Source organism: Chaetodon trifascialis, chromosome 12 (genome assembly GCF_039877785.1).
Source record: "Chaetodon trifascialis isolate fChaTrf1 chromosome 12, fChaTrf1.hap1, whole genome shotgun sequence".
NCBI lineage: Eukaryota > Metazoa > Chordata > Actinopteri > Chaetodontiformes > Chaetodontidae > Chaetodon > Chaetodon trifascialis.
Window position 1 is genome coordinate 1970157 of NC_092067.1, and position 26749 is coordinate 1996905.

The 26749-nt window shown below is 41.7% G+C and overlaps 1 protein-coding gene across 25 annotated transcripts in view; it reads right to left on the minus strand.

Moving 5' to 3' along the window:
• The window catches only part of caska (calcium/calmodulin-dependent serine protein kinase a), a 239352-nt gene that overhangs the window by 75584 nt on the left and 137019 nt on the right, over window positions 1-26749 (minus strand). For all 25 annotated transcript variants that reach the window (XM_070975881.1, XM_070975879.1, XM_070975882.1 and 22 more), the window contains 5 exons: window positions 6557-6659; window positions 4372-4547; window positions 2893-3015; window positions 1218-1301; window positions 907-1006 (listed from right to left, as the gene is read on the minus strand). In XM_070975881.1, the coding sequence (XP_070831982.1) occupies window positions 907-1006; window positions 1218-1301; window positions 2893-3015; window positions 4372-4547; window positions 6557-6659 (586 nt within the window). The remainder of the gene's footprint in view (window positions 1-906; window positions 1007-1217; window positions 1302-2892; window positions 3016-4371; window positions 4548-6556; window positions 6660-26749) is intronic.

The following is a 26749-nucleotide window of genomic DNA, read 5'->3' on the forward strand; positions in this document are numbered from 1 at the left end:
GTGGGGACATGCTTACGGTGATGAAAAAGGATCTCAATGACAAATGCTCTTGGATAAAGTTGATACTCTTCAGCTGATTTTGGATGCCCAGCAAGCAGCTTCACAAGACCGCATTCTGACAGAGACAGCGTTATGTGTGTTGGGGGGGGCATGTCCACCCCCCCAAATGCATATGTTTAATATGCTTCTCAGTGCTGCCCAATCACCAGTGACTCCTGATTTGTGTCATGCCTATGAAAAACTTCTGGGGTATTTTATGGAGTATGGCCAGGTGGTTTGGAAGATTATTTGATCTCCCCATTTCTTTTTGTGTCAATATTGTTAAGATGAATATCTTACCAAAATGTGTATATCTAACCCAACCCATTCTTTAACACCCCCCATCCAATCTATCCTTTAAATTGAAAAACAGTTGAAAGCAATTAGAGCACTAGTGGATAGTATACTAGACTATATATAGTAGTACTAACAATAAAAATATTGGTGTATGGTGTGAAATAGTAATATGTTCACAAGCATAGTCAGGCTCAGCATACTGGTACTGAAACAACAACACTTATGAAACAGAAAAGGACACAGATCCTCCTTAATGTTTTGATTTTACAGAATCTAATAACCCGTGTATTAAGATCAAACGTAAACTTGGAAAGAAGAACATAAGACTATACTCCATGGTTTTATAGTAAGTGTGCTCAAAGAATCAACAGATCCCTGTGTGATTAGTTTGTACATTGCCTTTCAAGGTGTGACTAATCTAGGAAGAAGCAGTTGGCTTATAGTACTAACAACCTGTGCAGGAAACAACAACCAGAGAACAAACCAGAGGGAGGAAATTTGAGAAAGGAAGTGTGTCAGTGATGAAAGGGCAACAAATGAAAATCTTTGAGCACCTGTCTTTGTGTGTACCTGAGGAGGTGGGGTCATCGGAGAAGTCATGGAGTTCCTCAGGGGGGTCTCCATAGAATGAATTAAACTTGTGACTGGACACTGCGGCCAGAACAGCCCCCTGAAACACATCAGCGGCAGCAGCAGCAGCGGCAGCAGCAACAGCAGCAGCAGCAGCAGCAGCAGCAGCAGCAGCAGAGGAGCATGTGTAACTGTGAAGATTCACCTCATCTTCGGAAACATAGTGATGATGTCATAACAACAAACCTTGAATGTTGCAAAATGTGGTCATGCATGCATGCATGCATGCCAGTATGGGCTTAAATGCAAACCTTCAGCTTCCTCCTGGAGTTGAACTTTCTCAGCTGTTCCACAGTCTCTGGCAGGTGGATTTTGTAAGCATACCGGTCCCTCTCCTTGGAAATTCAATACATACAAGAAACTTTCTTAAGCAAGGCCTTAACACATGAAGATCGTTTCCCTATAATGAGAAGTACAAGTCTGTGTCACTCCCTGTGAAAACAGTTATATAGTATCTTTTGTGGCTCTAGAGAGAGCTTTGTCAAGCCTTGTCGAGTCATTTCAGCTTGGGCTTGGAGACCACTAATTTATAAAGAAACCCTGTAATGCAAACTGTGGATGTCATGCCATTGAATTGTATTCTGGTGTTACAGACACAGGTTAGGTCTTTCTTTCCTTTCTATTTTTTTGTTTGGAGCTGGTTGTGTTTACATGTGATGCGCAACTGTTACCAAGGTTACTGTGATGTCACCTCCGGTCAAGTCAGTTGGCACGAAGTGGTGATTGCTTATCTGACACACATGGAAGACGCTGTGGAAGAGACTGAATCGCCACACACCCAACGGACGTCAGTGCTCGGCATACGTCTGGTGGCCGCGGAACAAGTAGCTTGTTCCACTGTGAAGACGGTCGTTTAGCTTTTAAGTTTAGAAGTGCCATGGACCTCCCCACCTGCTTCCACGGATCCATCTCTCTCTCTCTCTCTCTTACCCTGAACTCCTGACTTTGTCAGCACGACGGGGCTGGTCCACTCAGGAGAGCGTAGCGTGGGCTGTTTGAAAACGGAGAGAGGACGCTGTTGCGAAGGCTGAGCAGCTGGAACCACCATCAGACCGGTAAGCATAGCTGCCTGCAAGTTGCTTTGGATAAGTCTCTATGAGCTTGCCATATCTTGCCACTGGAATTTTTGCCCATTCCTAACGGCAAAACTGCCCCAACTCCTTCATGTTGGTTTTTTTTGCTTGTGAACAAGTGTGACCACAGATTCTCAACTGGATTGAGTTCTGGACTTTGACTAGGCCATTCCAACATGTTTAAATGTTTCCCCTTGAGTGTTGCTTTAGCAGTATGCTTCAGGTCATTGTCCTGCTGGAAGGTGAACCTCCGTCCCAGTCTCAAATCACAGGCAGATAGAAACAGGTTTTGCTCAAGAATATCCCTGTATTAAGCACTATCCACATTTCCCTCGACTCGGACCAGTTTCCCAGCGACTGATCATTATGTGATTGCTTTAGGCTTCAGGCTCTTACTATTTTACTCTTTCAAAGACAGGCAGGAAGTTTCACACGTTAAAACTTTGGATGCACATCTTAGAGACAGCCCACACTTTCCATTTCCAAAGCAGGAAATACATTTTCAGATTTTTGAGTCTATTTTCTTCCACGTTACATGCAGTCATGAGATTGCACACGTTAAAGATGGGAAATAGCATGTTATTTTTGTCTTTGTCTCAGTTGTGTGAAAATGCAGCTGAAAACTATTATTATTTTGAAGATTCTTCAGTGATGGTGCATTCAGGCTCTTGTGGTAAGGAGAAAAATGCAGTCAATTTACAGTAGAAACCATTCCTTGAAAAACATCCACCCTAGACTTGCAAAAGCAGCAAATAATTGTTGCACTAATTTGTCAAATAATTTTTGACACAGTACACTGAAGTATAAACAACATGGACATGGCTTAACAGTGCTAGTGAACGCCCAGCAATACCTTGAGCCAGGGGTGGTTAAGAGCCTCATAAACAGTGATCCTCTCAGCAGGGTCTAGCATCAGCATGCGCCTCACCAGATCCTTTGCACTCTCTGAGATGTGGCCCCACTGGCAGGGATTCATCTACACAAACAATATACACAGACTTATCAAGAACACACACAAGTTTCTGGGATTGGTCCTGTGGCACACACATGCAGTTCCAAAGTATAAAAATCCATGTGTACCTGCTGCCTGTCCAGTGGTACTCCAAACTAACTCATTTTCAACTATGTATGCATTTAACTAAAATTAAATATGAGGTATTAACCAAAGAGAATGCTACATTAATTATATAGCTTGTAAATAAAAGAATCCCTAATTCATGTACCAAATAGTGATAGTGAGGAGTGATCAAAAGAAGAGGAGAAAAGAGAGAATGATTGAATGGCATGCAGTTTAGACCTCCAAACCTCAATGGCCCCAACTTGAAGGGTAATTCCAGTTTATTACAACTTATATTTCTGTAGTTTTGCCCATTGCTCCAATAATGTCATAGTTGCAAAATTTTGCAAAATGATCTAAACTACTTTATTTGTAAGTAAAACACAAAAGAAAGCACATCCAGAGTGCTATAATGTTGCATTTACACAATGTCAGTAGAATGGAAAGATCAGCAAAGACAACCTTGTGGGAGTTTGATGCATTATTCCAAGAGTTAGCCCTGGTGCTAACCTTGTAGTCACACTAGATAAACAGCCTAAATCAGCTCCTTTTTTGTGTTATGCAATTGTAGCTGTGTGTTACCAAGTGAAACAAGAAAAAAAAAAAAAAACATCGGTTTTCTGTATATGTGAATGTGAAAGCATTAACACTGGATTTTATTTTGATGCATTTGCAGCTGAGAATGGTTTGAGAATGGAAAACCTGTTTGTCTGATTGCTCTTTGCCCCATCTGAATTCTATTTAACAATTTTGCCATGTTTCCAGATTTCAGCCATTTACATGGAGAGCACAACGTAAATGTTTCAAGTCAACTAATTACCAGCTAATCTCTGATATATTCCTTTAAAGGTATGCGCCTATGAAATATAACGAACATTGCCCTAATTACAGTAGGGGATTATTACAGGGTTTTTTAAAGACTTTTTATCCAAATGTGTATTATTTGAATGTAGGACTTGTGAGTCAGAAAATGTGTCACAGAAAACAACTGATTATTGGCACTTCACTGTATAGCAGTCTGTGGAGCAGCTCAATGATAGATGACATCATCCTTTCAGTCCTTTCAGTGTCTTTGCTGGTCAGTTTAATGTAAGATTTGTTAAAATTAGACATTAACTGTACAGTATTATAGAAATAACATGTCAGTGCAACTTCAGTGTGGGTTGTCCCTTTTAAGGTGGGGACTCGTGCTAAATGGATGTATAAAACTGCAAATTTGAAACTTCTGCACTTTACATTTAAGGACTGTGGAGGTTCTTTAAATAAACTCCTGACCTTGTATTTGCCCTTGCAGACTGCTTCAAACAGACGCTCCTTGGTGCCATAGAAAGGCAGACACCCTGAAAGTAGGATGAAGAGGATGACTCCACAGCCCCACACATCCACAGGTTTACCATACGGCTCTCTCTTTACCACCTCTGGGGCCATGAAGTGGGGAGTTCCTACCCGACCTGGGGTTACAAAAGACAGTGGTGTGGGTGCATCACTTCTGAAGTCAGGTAAGGACTGTGGATAATTAAAATGAGGATCTAAACAGAAGCAAAATCACACACACTATTATCCTTACTGGGACTTCTTTATAAATTGATATTTTTATAGTCTCTAAACTTAAAAAAAAAAAAAATAAATAAAAATAAAGTGTTTTTTCACTTCACTTTTTTCAAGTGATTTTTCTTCCTACTTTGAAACCTGTAGCAATACTCAGATGTCTTCTATTTTTAATTATGACCATTTCAAGTATTCCCTCTGCAAGTAAAGTTTTCATGTGCAGACAAAACTAAAACTTATTTTTCTGGCTTTTAATGTGGAGTGAAGTGGACTTTTCTTGCCATCCTTTACAAACTCAGAACTCCAATCTCGCTCTTTTGGTAGACAGTGTTTTCAACATGTATGATTTGCTGACATTTAAGTGAAACTGAAATTGATCATTGATGATTGAAATTGATTGTCAAAATTCTGATGACCAAAAAGAAGAAATTCTCTAGGGGGGTAAAGCTGTTTATGTTATATCACTTCAGTTACAATGACCACATAGGCACAAACTGGGGAACCATTTTTCTTTCAAGTCCAGATTTTTACTTCTTGCACACCTGTCAGTGGCACATTATGGTGTGCAAGAACTTGGGAGTTGTTGCTTAGTCCCATCTGCGATTTGAGTACTTCATATGTTACTTGTATCATGATTCCAATAACTGAGTAATGTACAACTGCAGAGGGTACAGGACTACATGTTACTGTGAGTTTTGAATAATGTAGGACAAACACAACAGTGATTGCAGGAGCTGCTGATGGATTTAAATAACATGCACAAAAAGGAATACCCACAGGAAATCATTGCAAACATTTGTAAGCTATGACAAGTACCTTCCACTTTCAAATGGAATACAACCTGAGCAAGATGATCCACCCTCCCAAATGTTTAATGTTGTAAATAGACAGCTTATAAGCTTATACATTACACCAGTTTTAAAATCGCTGCATTGGCTCCCCGTGCGTTTCAGGATAGATTTTAAGGTTCTTTTATTAGTTTTCAAATGTCTTAACGGTCTCGGGCCTTCTTATTTATCTGACCTTCTTTTACCATATCAACCCTCGCGGACCCTGAGGTCCTCCGGCTCCGGCCTCTTAACCATACCAAAAGTAAGAACTAAAACACATGGGTGCTTGTACATACGGAGGGTGGGAGGGATGGGTTTTTATTGTTGCTTTATTTTGATTTCTATTGTTTTTAAATCCTGTGAAGCACTTTGTGTTACATTTTATTATGTATGAAAAGTGCTATATAAATAAAGTTTGATTTGATTTGATTTGATTTGATATAATGCTAACATTCAATAGCTAATGCTAAAGGGGAAAAAATTACAGTATGACATTCTCAGTCATACCTAACCCAGTGTGCTGTTGTAACGACAGCTATAGGTTGGTACTACTATTCTCTTATCAGCCAGTGTTTTTTTTTTCTTGCCCAAATTTGTTTACATTTGGGCAAATCATCAAGTATGTCAAATTAGCTATTAGCAGTTCCTATTTACAGTGTACCCATGGATGTACAGACAACTATCACTGGATTACTTTGATACTGAAGACAACTTCAGTACCTGATGATTCTCAGGCAAGCTCTGGAGTGTCTTTTTACTATGATAAACATCTTTATGGATGTTTATTAGCAATGGACATCAGCAATAATGAGGGAAGTGGAAGTCATACTGAATTATATCGGTATGTGTTTCTGTACGATTTGTGTCTCAAATTCATGTAACACAGCATCTTTGCCCCCCCCCCTCCCCCCCCCCCCCCCCCTTACTCTACCTTCTTCTGCTGAATGTCCATGTCAATGTCATCTGGAACGATGATTTAAATTACCAAAGATTTACCCCTCCTCCCGCTTTGATGTCCCCCTCTCAATCGGTCTTCAGATATTTTTTTCAAAAAACAGTATGTATGGTTGTGTTTATTGTACCTCCTGCCACCAGTCCTGATTCTCCCAGCTGGATGGCTACTCCAAAACCCCCCAATTTAACTGGAGCAGAGTTCTCTTTGGATGCCAGCAGCACACAGTGAGGCTGAAAATGAGAAAAGAGATGAGAGAAGACTCTTGATTTAATGGTCTCATTTTGGTAATTAAAGAGTGACACCCTCCTATAAATAACAGCATCACATGTGCAAAACACACCCAAACCCCCAAAGCATCAACCAATATGATCACAAACAAATAACCAACATTATATGATCTACATTTCAGGTTTTGCTTCAATATCTTAAGTAGAAAGTCAATTGGTTTTAGTTCCAGTTTGGTTGTATCATACAATTTCTCATGTTTTGATTCTAACCAAGATGTTTCCCACCTGACAAAAGAGCCAATAGTTATTTGCGCAGGATCAAGTAAGTCAAATATGACTTGTCTGATTGTACTGGTTGCTGTTGTAGAGATTTTGAAAGTATTCCACAATCACACTTCCTCTGCAGATGGAGTGGGACAATTTCCATGAAAATGTAATCAATCAAATTTAAATTTTTGGTCAACACCTCTTGTCCATGTTGGACAAAAACCAGACTTTACAATTTTAAGGTGTTATATTGCAAGTTGTTATGCATCGGCACATAGACATCCTACCTCTATAAAGTGGTGAAAGAGTATGAGTGGGCAGGACACAGTGTATTAAAACACAAACCTTCATTTATGTAGTTTCTAGACTGGTTAATTAACTCATTGTGTTAATCTGATTTTGAACATGACATGCACAGCATTGACTGTTAATAATCCCTCTGCTCTGACCTAAAGTTTCACAATGTAGTGTCATGATTAACATTCAGTAGTAGGTATGATTCCCTTGACCTCTTGCCTACAAATTTAGCTTAAGAAGTTGACAGCAGCTAATGTCTCTTGGGTGGCAATTTAAACATTGGCCTTACTCTACTCTGAAGGGATTGCTTTAATTATTGTGAGGGCACAGAATAGTATTTTGTAAGCCTTTTTCTTTCACAGTTGGCTACTACCAGTAGATACCTCCATATTATAATCAAAACCCAAAGTGTAATGCATATTGTGTATATACAGTTAGGCCCAGAAATATTTGTATAGTGATAGTGACACAATCTTCATGATTTGGGCTCTGCATGCCACCACATCAGATTTGAAATGAAACAATTAATTCATTTCAAATCTGATAATAATTTAATTCAAGGGGTTGAAAAAAAAAATGTGATTAAACATGTAGGAATTGTAGCTATTTTTATACAAACACTCCTCATTTCAGAGGCTCAAAAGTAATTGGACAAATAAACATAACCCTAAGTAAAATGTTACTTTTCAATATTTTGTTGAGAATCCTTTGCAGGCAATGACTGCCTGAAGTCTGGAACCCATGGATATCACCAAACGCTGGGTTTCCTCCTTTGTGCTGCTTTGCCAGGCCTTTACTGCAGCTGTCTTCAGTTGTTGCTTGTTTGTGGGTCTTTCTGCCTTAAGTTTTGTCTTGAGCAAGTGAAATGCATGCTCGATTGGGTTGAGATCTGGTGATTGACTATGCCATTGCAGAATATTCCACTTCTTTGCTTTAAAAAACTCCTGGGTTGCTTTTGCAGAATGTTTTGGATCATTGTCCATCTGTACTGTGAAGCACCGTCCAATCAACTTTGCTGCATTTGGCTGAATCTGAGCAGAAAGTATATCGCTATACACTTCAGAATTCATCCGGCTGCTTCTGTCTTTTGTCACATAATCAATAAACACAAGTGACCCAGTGCCATTGGAAGCCATGCATGCCCATGCCATTACACTGCCTCCACCATGTTTTACAGAATTTCTTCTTTTTTTTCAGCCTCAGGATGGTCTCTTTCACCTCCACTGAGAGCTCCTTTGACCGCATGTTGTGTGTTCACAGCAACAGCTTCCAAATGCAAACGCCACACCTGGAATCAACTCCAGACCTTTTAACTGCTTAATTGATGACAGGTTAATGAGGGAAGAGCCCATGCAGCCTTGTTGCTTTTTTTTTTTGCATCCTTCTGAGTCAGTTGTCCAATTACTTTTGGTCCCTTGAAAAAGAGGCGGCTACATATTAATGAGCTGTATTCCTAAACCCTTACTGCAATTTGGATGTGAATACTCTCAAATTACAGCTGAGAGTCTGCACTTTAAGCCCATATTGATTATATAATTGTATCCTGAATATGTTTTCGTAAAAAGCTAAAATAACAAAACATGTCACTGTCCAAATATTTTTGGGCCTAACTGTACAAGTGGTGCATCTGTGATCCCAAGGATGCCCCCCATCAGAAGGTCCGCACTAAGCCCTGTCCTGTCTTTATCTCAGAGTTCTGCATCGTGGTTGTGAGGAAACAGTGGGTTGACCACAGCTTGAAGTTTTCTCTCTACATTACCACATTCTGCACTTCAGCATTTCTCTGTCTGCTTTCGGCAACGCAGCTGGGGAGGGCGTGCTTCTTACAGAGAGGAAACAAAAAAAAGAAGCAGACTCTGAACAGTTCTATTCTCATTTGAACTTATAACATTTGGTCACATTTGTTACACTGGTTGTGATGTAAGTGCTGTGTGCTGTGAACAAAGCGATCTTAATTTTCTAATTACAGTTACTGATATTTTGATATGTATTGCTTGCAGTGAACTGACAGAGCATGTACCTATGGCTGTTCAATTGTTTGGGTCGGTTACAAAACTAAAACAAATAATAAAAATCATGAGTTAATCTGTATAGTTTATACCCCATTATGGCAGGAGCATTAATTTTATAATGGTTCTAATAATAATCTTATCTATGTCTTACTATCTGAAGACAGTTCATCTAACTGTTGTCTTGTCTCACTCTTTATATGTTTGGATCTGTCTGCTCTGATTTCTGATTCATCTGAATCAAAATCACAATCAGAAACAGAAAAAGCTTTATTGCCAAGTACGATTTTACACATACCAGGAATTTGTTTTGGTTGGTGCATGACAAATCTTCTAGAAATAGGCTATTAAAAAGTAGAAAATATAACAATATAAATATATATATACACAGTCTGTTTTTTTTTTTCATGGCCACAGAGGTCAGGGCGATGGGTCTGAAGTCGTTAAGTCCTGTGGTCTTTGGCTTTTTGGGAACTGGGATGATGGTTGAAGACTTGAAACAGGCTGGCACGTGACATGTCTCCAGTGAGGTGTTGAAAATGTCTGTGAACACTGGAGACAGCTGACCAGCACAGTGCTTCAAGGCGGATGGGGAGACAGAATCTGGTCCGGCTGCTTTCCGGGGGTTCTGTCTCCTGAAGAGTTTGTTGACGTCCCTCTCATGGAGGTGGGCATTGGTGGAGGTGACTGGAGCTGGAGCTGTTGGGAGGTGTCGTGGAGGATGGTTGCTGGACTGTCCCTTTGTCTTTCAAAGCGGCAGTAGAACTTGTTCAGGTCATTGGCTAGGCATCGGTCATTGATGGAGTGGGAGGCTTTAGGCTTGTAGTTGGTGATCTGCCTAAGCCCTTTCCAGACAGACATAATTCAATTCAATTCAATTCAATTTTATTTGTATAGCGCCAAATCACAACAGAAGTTGTCTCAGGACACTTTCCATATAGAGCTGGTACAGACCAAGCTCTTTTATCTACAAAGAAACCAACAATTCCCCCATGAGCAAGCACTTGGCGACAGTGGCGAGGAAAAACTTCCTTTTAACAGGCAGAAACCTCGAGCAGAACCAGACTCTGGGTGGGCAGCCATCTGCCTCGACCGGTTGGGTGAGAGAGGAAGAGCAAGAGAGGGAGAGTGAGACAGACAGACAGACAGACAGACAGACAGACAGACAGACAGACAGACAGACAGAAATGCAGTCAGAGAGAGAGAGAGAGAGAGACAGAGAGACAGAGACAGAGAGACAGACATGCAGTTACAGTAACAGTGACAGTGGATGTAATAACAGCAGTAGCAGTTGCAGTGGATGTCAGGCAGGGCCAAGGCAGGAGATGCAGCTGAAATCCACAATCCAGATTCAGCCACTGTCCATGGGAACCTGCAAGACGACAAAGCACAGAGACTCCGGGGAAGGAGCTAAGTTAGTAACACGCCGTGGTAGGACATGAGAGCGTGCGGATGGAGAGGGACAGAAGGACAGAGGAGCTTGGTGTATCTTTGGATGTCCCCCGACAGTCTAATCCTATAGCAGCATAACTAGGGGCTGGTCCAGGACAAGCCTGAGCCAGCCCTAACTATAAGCTTTATCAAAAAGGAAAGTTTTAAGCCTACTCTTAAATGTAGAGACAGTGTCTGCCTCCCGGACAAAGACTGGAAGATGGTTCCACAGGAGAGGAGCTTGATAGCTAAATGCTCTGACTCCTGTTCTGCTTTTTGAGACTTTAGGAACCATAAGTAGACCTGCATTCTGGGAACGCAGTGCTCGAGTAGGGCAATAAGGTACTATGAGCTCTTTAAGATAAGAAGGTGCCTGGCCATTTATGACTTTGTAAGTAAGGAGGAGAATTTTAAACTCTATTCTAAACTTTACAGGGAGCCAGCGCAAAGTGGCGAGTATTGGAGAAATATGATCTCACTTCCTGGTTTTTGTCAGAACACGTGCTGCAGCGTTCTGGAGCAACTGGAGAATATTCAGCAACGGATTTGGGCAGCCTGATAGTAAAGAATTGCAATAATCCAGCCTGGAAGTTACGAATGCATGGACTAGTTTTTCTGCATCATTTTGAGACAAAATATGCCTGATTTTTGCGATATTACGTAGGTGAAAAAAGGCAGTCCTTGAAATTTGTTTTACATGGGAGTGAAAGGACATGTCTTGGTCAAAGATAACTCCCAGATTCTTTACAGTGGTGCTAGAGGCCAGCGCAATGCCATCCATAACTGCTATGTCATCAGAAAGTGACTTTCTAAGATGTTTAGGGCCTACTACTATAACTTCAGTTTTGTCCGAGTTTAGCATCAGAAAATTGCAGGTCATCCAGGTCTTTATGTCATGAAGACATGCTTGTAGTCTAGTTAACTGACTGGTTTCTTCCGGTTTCATTGATAAATATAGCTGGGTATCATCTGCATAGCAATGAAAATTTATTGAGTGCTTCCTGATAATCTTACCTAAAGGAAGCATATATAAGGTGAATAGAATTGGTCCAAGCACAGAACCCTGCGGAACTCCATAGCTGACTTTAGTGAGCACAGAGGAGTCGTCATTAACGCGTACAAACTGAGAGCGATCTGACAAGTAGGATTTAAACCAGCTTAGCGCAGTTCCCTTAATGCCAATGAAATGTTCCAGTGTCTGCAATAGGATGCCATGGTCAATGGTGTCAAATGCAGCACTAAGATCCAGTAAGACTAGTACAGAGACAAATCCTTTATCAGATGCAATTAGAAGGTCATTTGTAACTTTAACCAGTGCTGTCTCTGTGCTATGATGCACTCTAAATCCTGACTGGAAATCCTCGAATAAACTATTATTGTTTAGAAAGTCGCACAGCTGATTGGCAACTGCTTTCTCAAGAGTTTTTGAGAGAAAGGGAAGGTTGGATATCGGCCTATAGTTGGCTAAAACCCCTGGATCAAGAGTAGGCTTTTTAAGGAGCGGTTTTATCACAGCTACTTTAAAGGACTGTGGTACGTAGCCTGTTGATAAAGACAGATTGATCATGTCTAAAACTGAAGAGTCAATTAGAGGTAATACTTCTTTAAACAGCTTAGTCGGGATTGGATCTAAAATACAGGTAGATGATTTTGCTGATGAAATTATTGAAATTAGTTGGTGAAGGTCAACAGGAGTAAAACAGTCTAAAACTGCGACAGACTGAGTAACAGTTTCTACCATTTCTGCGTTTGAAGACAAAACAGTACCTGTTAACGGCAGGAGTCGATGAATTCTGTCTCTAATAGTTAGAATTTTATCATTAAAGAAGCTCATGAAGTCATTACTGTTCAGAGCTAAAGGAATACATGGTTCAACAGAATTATGGCTCTCTGTCAGCCTGGCTACAGTGCTGAAGAGAAACCTGGGATTGTTCTTATTTTCCTCTATTAGTGCAGAGTAATAGGCTGCCCTGGCACTGCGGAGGGCTTTCCTGTATATTTTAAGACTGTCTTGCCAGGCGGACCGAAATTCTTCCAAATTGGTAGAACGCCATTTCCTTTCTATTTTCCGTGAAGTTTGCTTTAATTTGCGGGTTTGAGGAGTATACCATGGAGCTAACCTCCTCTGTTTAATTATCTTCTTTTTTAGGGGAGCAACAGAGTCAAGTGTCATACGCAACGATCCTGTAGCACTATCAACCAGGAAGTCAATCTGGGAGGGACTAACGTTAGCATAAGACTCCTCTGTTGTATTGAGACATGGCATTGAATTAAATACTGATGGGATCATATCCTTAAATTTAGCTACAGCACTATCAGACAGGAGTCTGGTATAAGAATTTTTGCCTACTGGCTGGTAGTCTGGTAATATGAATTCGAAAGTTATTAAATGATGGTCTAATAAAAGAGGATTCTGTGAGGAGACTATTAAGTCTTCGATTTCAATGCCATATGTCAGAACAAGGTCGAGGGTGTGGTTAAAACAGTGAGTCGGTTCATGTACATTCTGGCGGAAGCCAACTGAGTCTAATACTGAGATAAACGCAGTGCTAAGGCTGTCATTATCAATGTCGACATGTACATTAAAGTCACCTACAATAATTACTTTATCTGCTTCAAGAACTAAACTTGATAGAAACTCCGAGAACTCAGCTATAAATTCGGAGTAAGGACCAGGAGAGCGGTATACTACAACAAATAAAAGTGGCTGCACTGTTTTCCATTTCTCATGAGAAAGAGTGAGAACAAGGCTTTCAAATGAGTTATAGTCAAGTTTAGGTTTAGGGTTGATCAAAAGGCTTGAGTCAAAAATGGCTGCAACTCCACCTCCTCTGCCGCTGCCTCGAGGAATGTGGGTATTAATATGGCTCGGAGGAGTAGCTTCATTTAGGCTCACATACTCTTCAGGACACAGCCAGGTTTCAGTCAGACAAAATAAATCAACATTATGGTCTGATATGAACTCATTTACTAGAACAGCTTTAGAGGACAGAGATCTGATGTTAAGGAGTCCACATTTAATTCTCCTATCTTGTTGTACTATTGCAGAGGTTGTTCTAATTTTAATTAGATTCTTATGTTTAACTCCTCTTCTCTGTACTTTTGGTTTACTTAGTTTACGTGGTCGGGGGGCAGACACAGTCTCTATGGAGTGTTGGGTGGGTAACTGCTCTAATGGAGGCGCAGAGAAGCGTGTAGGACTGCAGCTCTGCCTCCTGGTCTCAACTCTGAGTTGTCAGGGGTTAGGTTCATAAATAAAATCGGTCAGATTTCTAGAGATGAGAGCTGCTCCCTCCAAAGTGGGATGGATGCCGTCTCTCCTAATCAGACCAGGTCTTCCCCAGAAAGTCTGCCAATTATCAATGAAGCCCACACCGTTTGCTGGACACCACCTCGACAGCCAGCGATTGAACGATGACATGCGGCTAAACATATCATCACTGGTCAGATTTGGCAGGGGTCCAGAGAAAACTACGGAGTCTGACATCGTTTTAGCATATGTACACACCGATTCCACATTAATTTTAGTGACCTCCGATTGGCGTAACCGGGTGTCATTACCGCCGACGTGAATAACAATCTTACGGTATTTACGCTTATCCTTAGCCAGCAGTTTCAAATTTGATTCGACGTCGCCCGCTCTGGCCCCCGGCAGGCATTTGACTATGGTCGCTGGTGTCGCTAACTTCACATTTCTCAAAATGGAGCTGCCAATAATCAGAGTTGGTTTCTCAGCGGGTGTGTCGCCGAGTGGGGAGAACCTGTTAGAAACATGAAGCGGTTGGTGGCGACCCGTGGGCTTCAGCTTGGGACTATGCTTCCTTCGAACAGTCACCCAGCCTCCCTGGTTTCCCGGCTGCTCGGGAGCTGTCGAGGGACGGCTAGCCGGAGCTGCACTTGGTCGGTCCGCACCGACTACGGGGGCCTGGCTAACTATAGCTAATGGTTTTGTTTCCATGGTGCGGAGCCGAGCTTCCAATTCACTAAGCCTCGCCTCCAACTCACCAAATAAACTACATTTATTACACGTACCAGTATCACTAAAGGAGGCAGAGGAGTAGCTAAACATGTGACACACCAAGCAGGAGAGAGCTGGAGAGGGACAGAGAGAAGCCATCGCTAGCTGCTAGGCTAAGTTGGTATAGCTAGCAGAGCAGACAAGCGCGTAGACAAATAAAATTGACGGTCGCTAAATAAACAGACTTATGGGTGCTTGAGCAGAACTAATGTTACTCTAGAGCGCGGATAAAAGGCCGCTGTAACAAAACACAGAGCAAATTACACTCAGAGGAACAAGAGCGACAAACGCACACTACTCGTAAAGCAGCAACCAGAAACAGGAAGTGAGACGATACGCTTACCTCAGCACGTACATACATACGTACGACATAGAGTCGTTAGCTGAGAACTGGTGTTGGAGCTTCTCAGAGTACAGTCATTTAGCCTCTTTCACTGCCTTGCTAAACTTGTACTTCGCCTCTTTGAATCTGTCTTTGCCCCTACTCCTGAAGACCTCTTCCTTTGCCAACCTTAGCTCTCTGAGTTTGGCTGTGAACCAGGGTTTGTCATTGTTTTAACTCACCCTGCTGTGTGATGGAACACAGTAGTCCTCACAGAAGCTGATGTAGGATGTCACAGCCTCCGTGTACTCATCCAGACTGTTGGTAGCAGTCCTGAACACATCCCAGTCAATAGAGTCCAAACACGCCTGGAGATCCTCCACAGCCTCACTGGTCCACTTCCTTGATGTCCTCACTACAGGTTTGCAGTGCTTTAGTTTCTGCCTGTACGCAGGAATCAGGTGGACCATGACATGGACAGAGTGGCCCAGTGCAGCACGGGACAGCGTGATAAACATCCCTAACAGTGGTGTAACAGTGATCCAGAATATTCTCCTCTCTGGTCGGGCATTTAGGCAAGGCAAGGCAAATTTACTTGTATAGCACAATTCATACACTAGGCAATTCAAAGTGCTTTACAGAAGCATAAAAATACATTAAAATCATACATTTCAAAGAAAGAAAGAAAGAAAGAGAATAGAAAAACAAAAATAAAATACAATTAAAGGAAAATCAAAAACAGAAGCCAGTAAAAGGCAATAATTAAGCATTTAGAATTATTAAAATCATTGAGCAAATATATTTACTAAGTAAGTAAAAGCTGTAGCAAACAATAATGTTTTCAACCCTGATTTAAATGAGCTGACGGTGCAGACCTCAGGTGTGCAGGGAGAATGTTCCACAGGTGAGGAGCATAATAACTGAAAGCTGCTTCACTTTGTTCAGTTCTCATTCTGGGAACACACAACAGACCTGTCCCTGATGACCTGAGAGGTCTGGATACTTCATATGGAGTTAATAAATCTAGAATATATTTTGGTCCTAGACCATTTAATGCTTTGTAGACCAACAGTAAGATTTTAAAGTATATTCTTTGACTCAGTGGCGAACTGTGGCCCCAGCCACTGGGCCTTCAGTAGGACCATGGGACCACATGTGGCAATAAACAATCAAACAAAGAAATAAAAACAATAGCCAGAATCATGTGACATGGAAGTTCAGTATATTGATAGTTTTGCAGGATTACAAATTTATCATGTGCCTGAACACTGCAATACCTAACATAACTTCAAACAATAAAAAAAAAGATATAAAATTTAAAAAAATCAACTTAAAATCAGTCACTATGCTCACAATGAGACCAACAAAATCAACACCAGCAACTTGTGCCATGAAGCAGTTAACAAAGACAATTCTGTTTCCTCATCATGGCAGGTGAAGCAAAGATGTAGAGCAGGAGTGGCCAACCAGTCAGAGACAAAGAGCCACAGTTTTTACTGTGTTACTGCAAAGAGCCACATCATACACATAGGCACATATGAACTGGCCCATCTCTTCCTCTCACTCTCTCTCTCTCTCTCTCTCTCTCTCTCTCTCTCTCTCTCTCTCTCTCTCACACACACACAGACCTCTACTCAGCCAGATACTGTAAATGTCACAAATCAACATGATAATGACAAAAACTGACTTGACTCCTACAGTACACAGGCCATTCAATTTAAACAGTGAACATTGTGTGTACTGTCTCATGAACACAAACTCTCAGTTCAACCAAGCCTACAAACAAAAAAATAAATATTTGTGCCTTTATCCTGAGGGAGTAACGTCAGATTTTGAGCACAGAAAAATATATTTTGCAAGCACATAAATGATATTTTGAAAAGAAATTAAACTCAAGCCAAAAATAAATTAATTTTAGCGAACATAAATTTATTTTGTGCTCAATAAATGTGTTTGCATGTTTGCTATTATACATATTAACGTGCAATAATAACTGCTTTCATCTCACAAGCTGATGCTCGGTGCGCCGGCAGACCGCTGTGCTCTCTCCCTCTCTCTCTCCTCCCCCTCTCTCTCAGCCTCTGCACTCTTGCTAGCTTGCACTAATCCTGGCAAACTGGGTGATGGTCGACCTTTTTGGATAATTTCAAGTTTTTCTTGAAAAGACAGCCTTGAAAATGGAGTTTCAATTAATCCAGCAACCACACAGTCTTCTCCATTAATTTCCACCATTTCTCTTCATGTTCTACCAACTCGATCTTCTCTTTTCTCCTCACTCACTCACAACTACAACTAGGCACTTATCCATTAAGTATTCGCGAATCCCCGGAAGATGATAGGAAATTATCCCGCCCACAACTTAACAAAATATGATTGGCTAAGACAGCTGTCATTGTCAAATTGTGTCCACATTCGCTTGAGTTACACAGGCATTCGTTGTAGTTACTGAAGGCCCTGCCTGCCAGAAGGTGTCACTAATTTACCCAGATACCATTGAAAGGAAAATTGTGATTGGTCCATTTTCGATTTTGTTATATTAACCCACTGTTTGCCAGGACAAGTTTCTAAAAATAATATAGAACTCATTGCTATGATTTCAGTGAGTAAAATAAATAAATAAAAACAAAACAAAATAAAATAAAATAATTATTTAGGAGTACAAAAATTCTTTCAGTATTTTTTATTAGGCCTTCACTGAACACCTTGAAGGCCCAGAGGGTTCCCCTCTGCTTTGACTCACAGGAAGCCAATGTAGTGACCTGAGGACTGGTGTGATATGGTCCATTTTTCTGGTGTTTGTAAGGACTCGTGCAGCAGCATTTTGAATCAGCTGTAGTTACCTAATTGATTTTTTGTTTAGGCCAGTAAAAACTGCATTGCAATAGTCCAACCTGCTGAAAATGAATGCATGAACAAGTTTTTCCATGTCTTCTTTGGACAGACATCCCTTGATTCTGGTTATATTTTTCAGGTGTTAGTAGGCTGATTTGGAAATCAGCTTTAAATGGTTGTTAAAATTCACGTCAGAATCAATAATTACACCAAGATTTCTGGCTTTATCTGTTGCTGTCAGTGACATGGAGTTAAGGTGAGCACTGATCTTTGACCTTTCATTTTTGGGGCCAAATACAATCACTTCTGTCGTATCTGCATTAAGCTGAAGAAAATTCTGGCACATCCACTCATTGATTTGATGAATACACTCACTCAGTGAAAGTAAGGGACTGTAGTCATGTGACGACACAGAAATATAAAGTTGTGTATCATCTGCGTAGGTATGATAAGAAATATTATGATGCTCCATAATCTGAGCTAGGGGCAACATGTAGATATTGAAAAGAAGTGGTCCAAGAATGGACCATTGTGGCACCCCACACATCATCTTTTTTCGTTCAGACACATGCTCATCAATTTATACAAAGTAGTCTCTATCTTGTAGATAGGATTTGAACCAGTGTAGTACAGTGCCAGTAAGTCCCATCCACTTTTCCAGTCTGTCAAGAAGTATGTCATGATCAACTGTATCAAAGGCAGCACTGAGATCTAATAATACTAAGACTGAGGTTTTGGAACCATCATTATTCAGATGTATGTCATTTAAAACTTTGATAAGTACAGTCTCAGTGCTGTGGTGTGGACGAAATCCAGACTGAAATGCATTAAAAAGATTGGTCTGCATCATGAAAGCATGCGTTTGTTGAAAAACAACCTTTCCAATAATTTTTCCTAGAAGATTCGATATTGGCCTGTAGTTACTTATTACTGAAGCATCCAGATTAGTCTTTTTTAGGAGAGGTTTTATTACTGCAGTTTCAAAGGCCTGGGGAAACTGACCAGACTGAAGAGAATTATTTATTATCTGCAACACATCTGGAGCTATGCAATTAAAAACATTTTTTAAAAAGTTTGTTTGCAGAGTATCAAGGCAGCATGTTGTGGATTTTAACTGTGATACAGGTTCTGTCAGCCTTGTATGATCTAGAAGTTTGAAATGTGCTAGATTAACTGGGGAACAGTAAGGCACAGATGGATTTATCATTTTGCCTGAGTTGGAGCTGCACACTGTCTTATCCTTGAAATTTTATCTGCAAAAAAGGCTGCAAAATCATTGCATGACTTGTTGGATAGCAGCTCAGGAGGGACTGATGCTGTGGGGTTTGTCAGTCTATCCACAACAGAAAACAAAGTGCGGGCATTATTACAGTTTCTGTTGATAATCTCTGAGAAGAATGCTTGCCTTGCCTTCTTTAGTTCATGGTTATAGGTGTGGAGACTGTTTTTGTAAATTTCATAATGAACCTGGAGTTTGGTTTTTCGCCACCTGCGCTCTGCCTGTCTACACTCTTTTCTGGACTTTGACCAGTGTGGTGTTTCTTCAAGGTGCCTTTTACCTTCCTGACAAAACTTTGGTCTTAATTGGGGCAATGGAGTCAATAATAGTCATAACTTTAGCACTGAAACTATTTACAAGGTTGAAGCTGAGGGCAGTGTTGGTGATGGTGTAAAAGACTGAGTGAAGACTGCACAGGTGTTATCATTAATATAACGTTTTTTGATTACCTCTGTTCCACTTTTGTTAAGAATAGCAGGTGTGGCCATTTTAAATGACACACAGTAATGATCAGAAAGAGCAAAATCCGTCACCACAACCTCAGAGATATTAAGCCCTTTGGAGATAACCAAATCTAATATACAGTATGCCCTTTGAATGTGTTACGTGCTGACATAGGCCAAAATGATCCAGGATGTTTAAAAGTTCTTTAGCACACCCATCTTTGAGATTATGAACATGAATGTTGAAGTCACCCACTAACACAACAAAATCAATACAAATGACAGACAGACCTCTCTTATGCATTCTTACTTCACTTATGAAACTGAAATTCGGAGGGGCTGACTCATTGAGAACTGCTACACCGTTATCTTGTCCTAACCAAGTTTCAGTTAAAAACATAAAATCAAGCTTGTGCTTGATGATAAAGTCATTGATTATGAATAATTTGCCTGCCAAAGACCTAACATTTAAAAGAGCTAACTTAAATGTGCTAAAAAGTCAAACATCCCCATGTTTTAGAACATACTGTGGCTGACATGGAATACACGTTAAATTTGATGATGTGATGTTTCTGGAGAGATGGACCGATCTTCTCCTCCTACCTATTGAGACATGAATCAATGAAGCTTCCGGCACAATGGGCCCTGGCTTTTCCTTGGAAAAGTCAGGCATAACATTTGCCTTAAAAGCTGGACCCAGAACACATCAGTTACCAACACAAATAGGTGGCTGTGCGGGCTCTTACAAGGGGACTAGAGTAGGTTCAGATCAAGCCGTGGAAGGGGTGGAGGTGGTGCCCGTCGGCGCTGTGGTGGTGGAGGAGGGGGACAGGGTGGTTGTAGGGAGCGGGGTGGAATTTGGGGGGACAGGATCCCAGATGGGCGAGGAGTAAGCTTGATACCAGCGCTGACAAGTTTGTTCATTTGGTCGGTAAACTCCAGCAGCGGGGAGTGGAGTGATGGGATATCCAGTGAAGATGATGAGCTAGATGGAGTTTGGGCAGTTGGAGATGGTAACCTAGGTGGAGTTTTAGTGGTTGGAGATGGTGACCTAGGTGGAGTTTTGGTGGTTGGAGTTGGTGAATCCTCACGAGCAGTGGCCTCTGGTGGAGGACATGAGGCATCCCCTTTTTTTTGCTCTGGCAACCCTCATGGTTAGAGCATACAGGCCGGGGGAGAGTTGGTTCTCCTTCATGTTTTGGTGTTTGCTGCTTTTGTTTGGATTCCTCTTGTCTCTTGTCCTTGGGAGTGGGAACAGTGTGACGCAGGAAGAAAGATAGGTTGGAGGCAAAAAGTTTTACTCCTGACTTGTTTAGGGAAAGTCCGTCTCCTTTGAAAAAATGTCTGCGGTCCCAGAAAAAGTTGAAATTGTCAATAAAATGCACTGAATGGACATCACATGCAGTTGAAAGCCATGGGCTCTATTTTCGACTCCGCCACCGGCGGAAAGCGCAAAGTCAGCAAAAGTCAGGTCCGCTGCGCCGATGGGGCGTGGCGGCGCAGACTTCGGTATTTTCGTGAGCTGCGCCGCCGGCACATCTCCTCCTCCTTCTCATTTCAGTCCCACCCAGGTGCAACTCGGAAACAGGGAGGGGAGAAGGCGTGGAGTGGGTTTGGCACAGCCGAGTCAAATCTTCACCAATCACAGCAGCTCCTCGCCTCACCTTTAAATACACTGCTGGCCAGGCACATGGCAAGTTTCCAGGAGACTGACGTCACTGACGATATATGTTTTATATTCTTTTCTATATTTTGTGGTATATTTTGTTTATATATATATATATTCTCAATAAAAATATTTTGTTTTTATATTTGCTTTTTATATATATAGTTCTCCCTCTTTTCTTTCTTTTCTAGTTTTATTCTAACTCTATTCTTGTAAGGAGCACTGCAACAAAAACAATTTCCCCTCGGGAATAAATAAAGGATTTCTGATTCTGATTCTGATGTCTAAGTATGAGGTCCTTAGATGGTAAATCCTCGGCCTCCTCCTCATCCTCCTCAAAGCAATGATGTACTCCATCTTTGTAGATAACGTTAAGCATTACAATGATTACATTTGTATTTGGAATGAAATGACGTGGGTAATAGCAGACAACAATCATCACTTACATTTTTTCCATGTGTCTGTCTCTCTCTGTCTCTCGAGTGCTCTGAGATAGATGCAGTATATATGCTCTGTAGGATGCCACGGCTGTTTCTGGTTAGTACAGCGATGTTGCCCAATTAGTTCACATCCCTGTTTCACCTGTGTACATTCGGTCAGGGTGAGTGACCATTACATGTGCCGAACATGCTTGCGATGTCGTCAGATGAGATGCTGATCAAAATATAGGTCTGACTGTATGTGCTGACTCAGATAGCCGCACTGAATCGTCGCTGTTGCTAATTATTGAACGCAGTGTGCGTTCGATGACTGACCGAGCACTGCTGAAAACACCGTTAAAACCACGCTGCCGTCTTGTTGACGGTGTGATATATGGCGTCATCAACCACATTTTCAGTGGATAGCCGTTATCACCTAGCAGCCACCCATCCAGAGGGGTGTCCCCCTGAAAGATTGTAGGGATGCTAGAATTCGCCACGATGAGCGAGGCATGTGCCAACCCGGGGAAAGTGGCATAAACGTTTGTCACCAGGCAATCTGAGTCACAGATCACCAGACATCCCTGTTTCATCTGTGACATTCGGTCAGGTTGAGTGAACATTACGCGTGCCGGACGCGCTTTCGATGTGGTCAGATGAGATGCGGATCAAAATATATAAATTTAGGTCTGACTGTATGCGCTGACTCAGATAGTTGCATTGAATTGCGGCTGTTGCTAATAATTGATCGCAGTCAAATGCCAGACACTGTGGAAACCTGACTGTGAGGTGTTGGTGACGTGAGCGCACGACTCCGCCGGTTTACAAAAATCCACTTGCACCGCTGGCGCAGTATGCGCCGTGCCGGCGGCAGAGTCGAAAATAGAGCCCTATGTCTATATATAATCTAGTGAGAGGGTGTGGTTGGCCCTCTTCCGTTTCAGTGCATCTCTAATGAGACTGACCACAAATATTATCCCTGCCCAGTCTAATCTGTAGTGTTTCATTTATTCACTGTCATTCAGTGTTTGGAGAACATTCCTCCTTTCCCTTTCTCTGTTCGTCATTTTCTCCACTTCTTAAGAAACAGGCCTCTTAAAAGTCTTCCTCCCTTCTCCTCATAGTTTTACTTCTTAAAGTCCAAGATGCTCTGTGAATAACTTTGTAAACCTTGGGAATTCTTAGAAAAACCTCATAATTCTCAGAATTTGTTTACAATTTCATCACTAAGAGCAAGTCTTGGTACTAGGGAGCTCTATGAATATGACCCCAGATGTTTAAAATTCATAATGTGTGGGCTTCCTGGAGGTAAGATGCATTCTGTCTGTAATGTACCCAGTCTGATTCTAGCCCAGGACTTTTTCTATCATTAAAAAAAACAAACAAACAAACAAACAAAAAAAACATGTCATGTCATTTTTAAGAACACGTGAACATGAGAGCACTTTGTAGACCACCCATCATGTGCAACAGCAGGTTATGAATATTTGATATTTGTACACTGAGTGTGTACTGGTGTTTGTGAAGATGTTGTGTGAGAGAACAATTCAATTCAATTCAATTTTATTTGTATAGCGCCAAATCACAACAGAAGTTGTCTCAGGACACTTTCCATATAGAGCTGGTACAGACCAAGCTCTTTTATCTACAAAGAAACCAACAATTCCCCCATGAGCAAGCACTTGGCGACAATTTTTCAGCCTGAAGCAGACAGCCAAGACACCCAAACACCCTCTAGTGTTCCATTTGCATTTTTAGGCAATTTTTTTTATTTGAATTGAACTGCATGTTGGCACTAGTGTCTGCAGAGCTCTCTGTTAGGCTGTTTTCAACCCCACCCAGCTCCACCAAACAGCCTTTATGAGCCTTTATGTAGCCTGACAAGCAAAACCCAGGGCTCAAAAAGTTCCTTATACACTCACTGCTGCTCATAAAGTCTATTACTATGAGCAATACACTGTGATAATGTGAACTGGATGAACTCAGAGCTTCTCTCCTCTGAATTATGACGGCTGGTTAGAAAGCGAGTGCTGATCAGATCAGATTTTACTGAGTCACTGACTATAAAACTGTAAAACTGATAATGAAATCACCCTAGTAACCTGTGGTAGCTTAATTGAAGGCATTTTTTCAATTATATGCTGAGACCAATTCCTTACTGAATGATTGCAGCTGCTTTCCACATAATTCTCCCAGTTGTTCAGCTTCATTACAAATGGCAACAGCCCGTATCATAGAGTATTACTTAAATATCTGTGTATTTGGTGCATACATACTATATGTGCATGTGCGCACATAAAAATGTATGTACTCTTCCATTCATTTGTTTATGTGACAAAGGCAGGAGTCTCCCCAGAGACAGCATTAGTTTCAGTGGTTGCCCATTGTTGTCAGAGGCACACACACTGATTGACTGTTGCCTCTATTTGTTCAAGCAAAATGCTCAGACACGAAAGATCATCGCTACCAGCACTCTCAGCACGTATGAGGCTGTTAGTCTTGCGCCAACTGACAAACAGCAGAGCACTTTAAAAAGTTATTACTCTATCAATAAAATGTTCTTCAGTCTGCACCTTCTTTAACTTGTCATGTGATGGTTTTTCTGATGCACACCTCATAATGGAAAAGAAGCCCTATTCAACATTAATGCTACAGAAGAAGTGCAACACCTCTTGTTACCCTCAATTTTAATGAGTTGCAACTGACTGACTTATTTCATTTCCAGATGGTTTTTCTGGCCTATTAAATTAATGGTCTGCCTCTGAGGAACAAGTGAGAGCCACTGTGCAGCAAAAGACTCCGCTCAAGTCGACTCAGTTCATTGAGCCCAGCAGCACAATAAGGCCAGCAACGGCAGAGAGAAGCAGCAGGGAAAAACAGCATAAAGACCTGGAATATTTCAACATCTAAATCAGTGAATTAAAGGCTTCTCTTGACCAAACAAGGTTGGTTATTGTTGGAAGAGTGGAAAAACAGATGTTTTTGGTCAGTTTATTTTATTTCTCTCGAGTTTGAATGAAGTGTGTTTTATGATGAGTTCACGAAACAATTAAGCTGGTCTTAGTTCAGTGCAAGAGAGAAACTTGAATTCAGACGGTATACGATTTGTTTATTCATCAGACTAAAAAAAGCTAAGAAACTTTGCCATGCTTTGGCCAACTTTGCCACACCAGTTGTTGGGCTGAAAGTGGTCTATTAGGAAATTTTAACAGACAGCCCAACCCTAGTCTGATTGTAATGCGTAGTAAAAACAGGTTTCACCAGACAAGTTAGACAGTGCAGTGTATTATTAAAACATAGAGGGAAGATATGACTTACTGTAAAATGGTTAGAAAGATACTGTAGGAGAGACCAAAGATATAAGAATACATAGAGTGTGTTGTCTATTACAGATCACAATCCTTTTACATTTGTTCTGACACTTTCACTCCTGCACTCAGTCTTGCACTGTACAGTTAATTGAAATAGATAGGAGCATAAGTGATTTTATGCTGTATTCTCCAATTATAGAAATCATCAATATGATTTCTGTGTCTCAACGGGTAGAGCGGTCGTCCTCCTACCAGAAGGTCGGTGGCTCGATTCTTGGCTTCAGCAGTCCCCAACCCCATCTTCCTTCAAGATGGCACCGCGGACGGCTGCCTCGGAGTGTTGGTACGTGTTGTTTTGTTTTATTTTGTGTGTTAAATCTGTTTTTTGTAACGGTACCTGGAGCTCTTTCACCAGATATGAGCTCATGAACATCAGGGGAGCAACACCAGAGGATTTATTTCTGAATTTTCTGCTCCCAACAGTGGAAATTTTGGACATTTTGGTCAAAGGTGCGCTCATCTTTGCTCACGCAGTGAAATGCCAAAGGAGAGGAAAACGGGTTGGTGCACTGGTGCCCCTTCGCCAGCGCGGACTACGCACAGCGTTACTGGGAATATTTCTCTCTAACGTGTGTTCACTGCCCAACAAACCGGAGGAACTGCAACTGCTGTTGGGTAGAAACACTTTTCTTCATCTGCGGTTTTGTGCTTCGTGGAGACGTGGCTCTGTGGATTAATACCGGACTGTGCATTGCAGCTGGCTGGCTTCCATCTCCTCCACGTGGACAGAGACACGGAACTTTCCGGCAAAACTAAAGGTGGAGGAATCTGTTTCTACATCAACAGTGGCTGGTGCAATGACATGACAGTGATCAAGCAGCACTGTTCTCCTGACATGGAATCTTTTATCATTAACTGTAAGCCTTTTTATTCACCCCGTGAGCTCGCCTCATTCATTCTGGTTGGCGTTTACGTCCCGCCGCAGGCCATCGTGCAGGACGCACAGCGTATGCTCGCAGACCAGATACTGTGCGTGGAGCGGGCCAACCTGGACTCTTTAGTTATTGTCCTTGGCGACTTTAACAAAGATAACCTCACCCACCAACTCCCTAAATACAGACAGTTATTAAATGCCCGACCAGAGAGGAGAATATTCTGGATCACTGTTATACCACAGTTAGGGATGCTTATCACGCCGTGCCCCATGCTGCCCCACTCTGACCACGTCATGGTCCACCTGATTCCTGCGTACAGACAGAAACTAAAGCTCTGCAAACCTGTAGTGAGGACATAAGGAAGTGGACCAGCAAGGTTGGCAAAGAAAGATGCCTTCAGGAGTGGGGACAAGGACAGATTCAAAGAGGCGAAGTACAAGTTCTGCAAGGCAGTGAAAGAGGCTAAATGACTGTACTCTGAGAAGCTCTAACACCAATTCTCAGCTAACGACTCTGCATCTGTCTGGAAAGGGGTCAGACATATCACCAACTACAAGCCTAAAGCCCCCCACTCCATCAACGGCCGACGCCTAGCCAACGACCTGAATGAGTTCTACTCCCGCTTTGAAAGACAAAGGGACAGTCCAGCAACCATCCCCCACGACACCTCCCAACAGCTCCAGCTCCAGTCACCTCCACCAATGCCCACCTTAAAGGTTCCCCCCTTTCCCTCCCCACCCACCTCAGTGATGACTCCATCCATGAGAGGGAGGTCAACAAACTCCTTAGGAGACAGAACCCCCGGAAAGCAGCTGGACTGGATTCTGTCTCCCCATCCACCTTGAAGCACTGCGCTGATCAGCT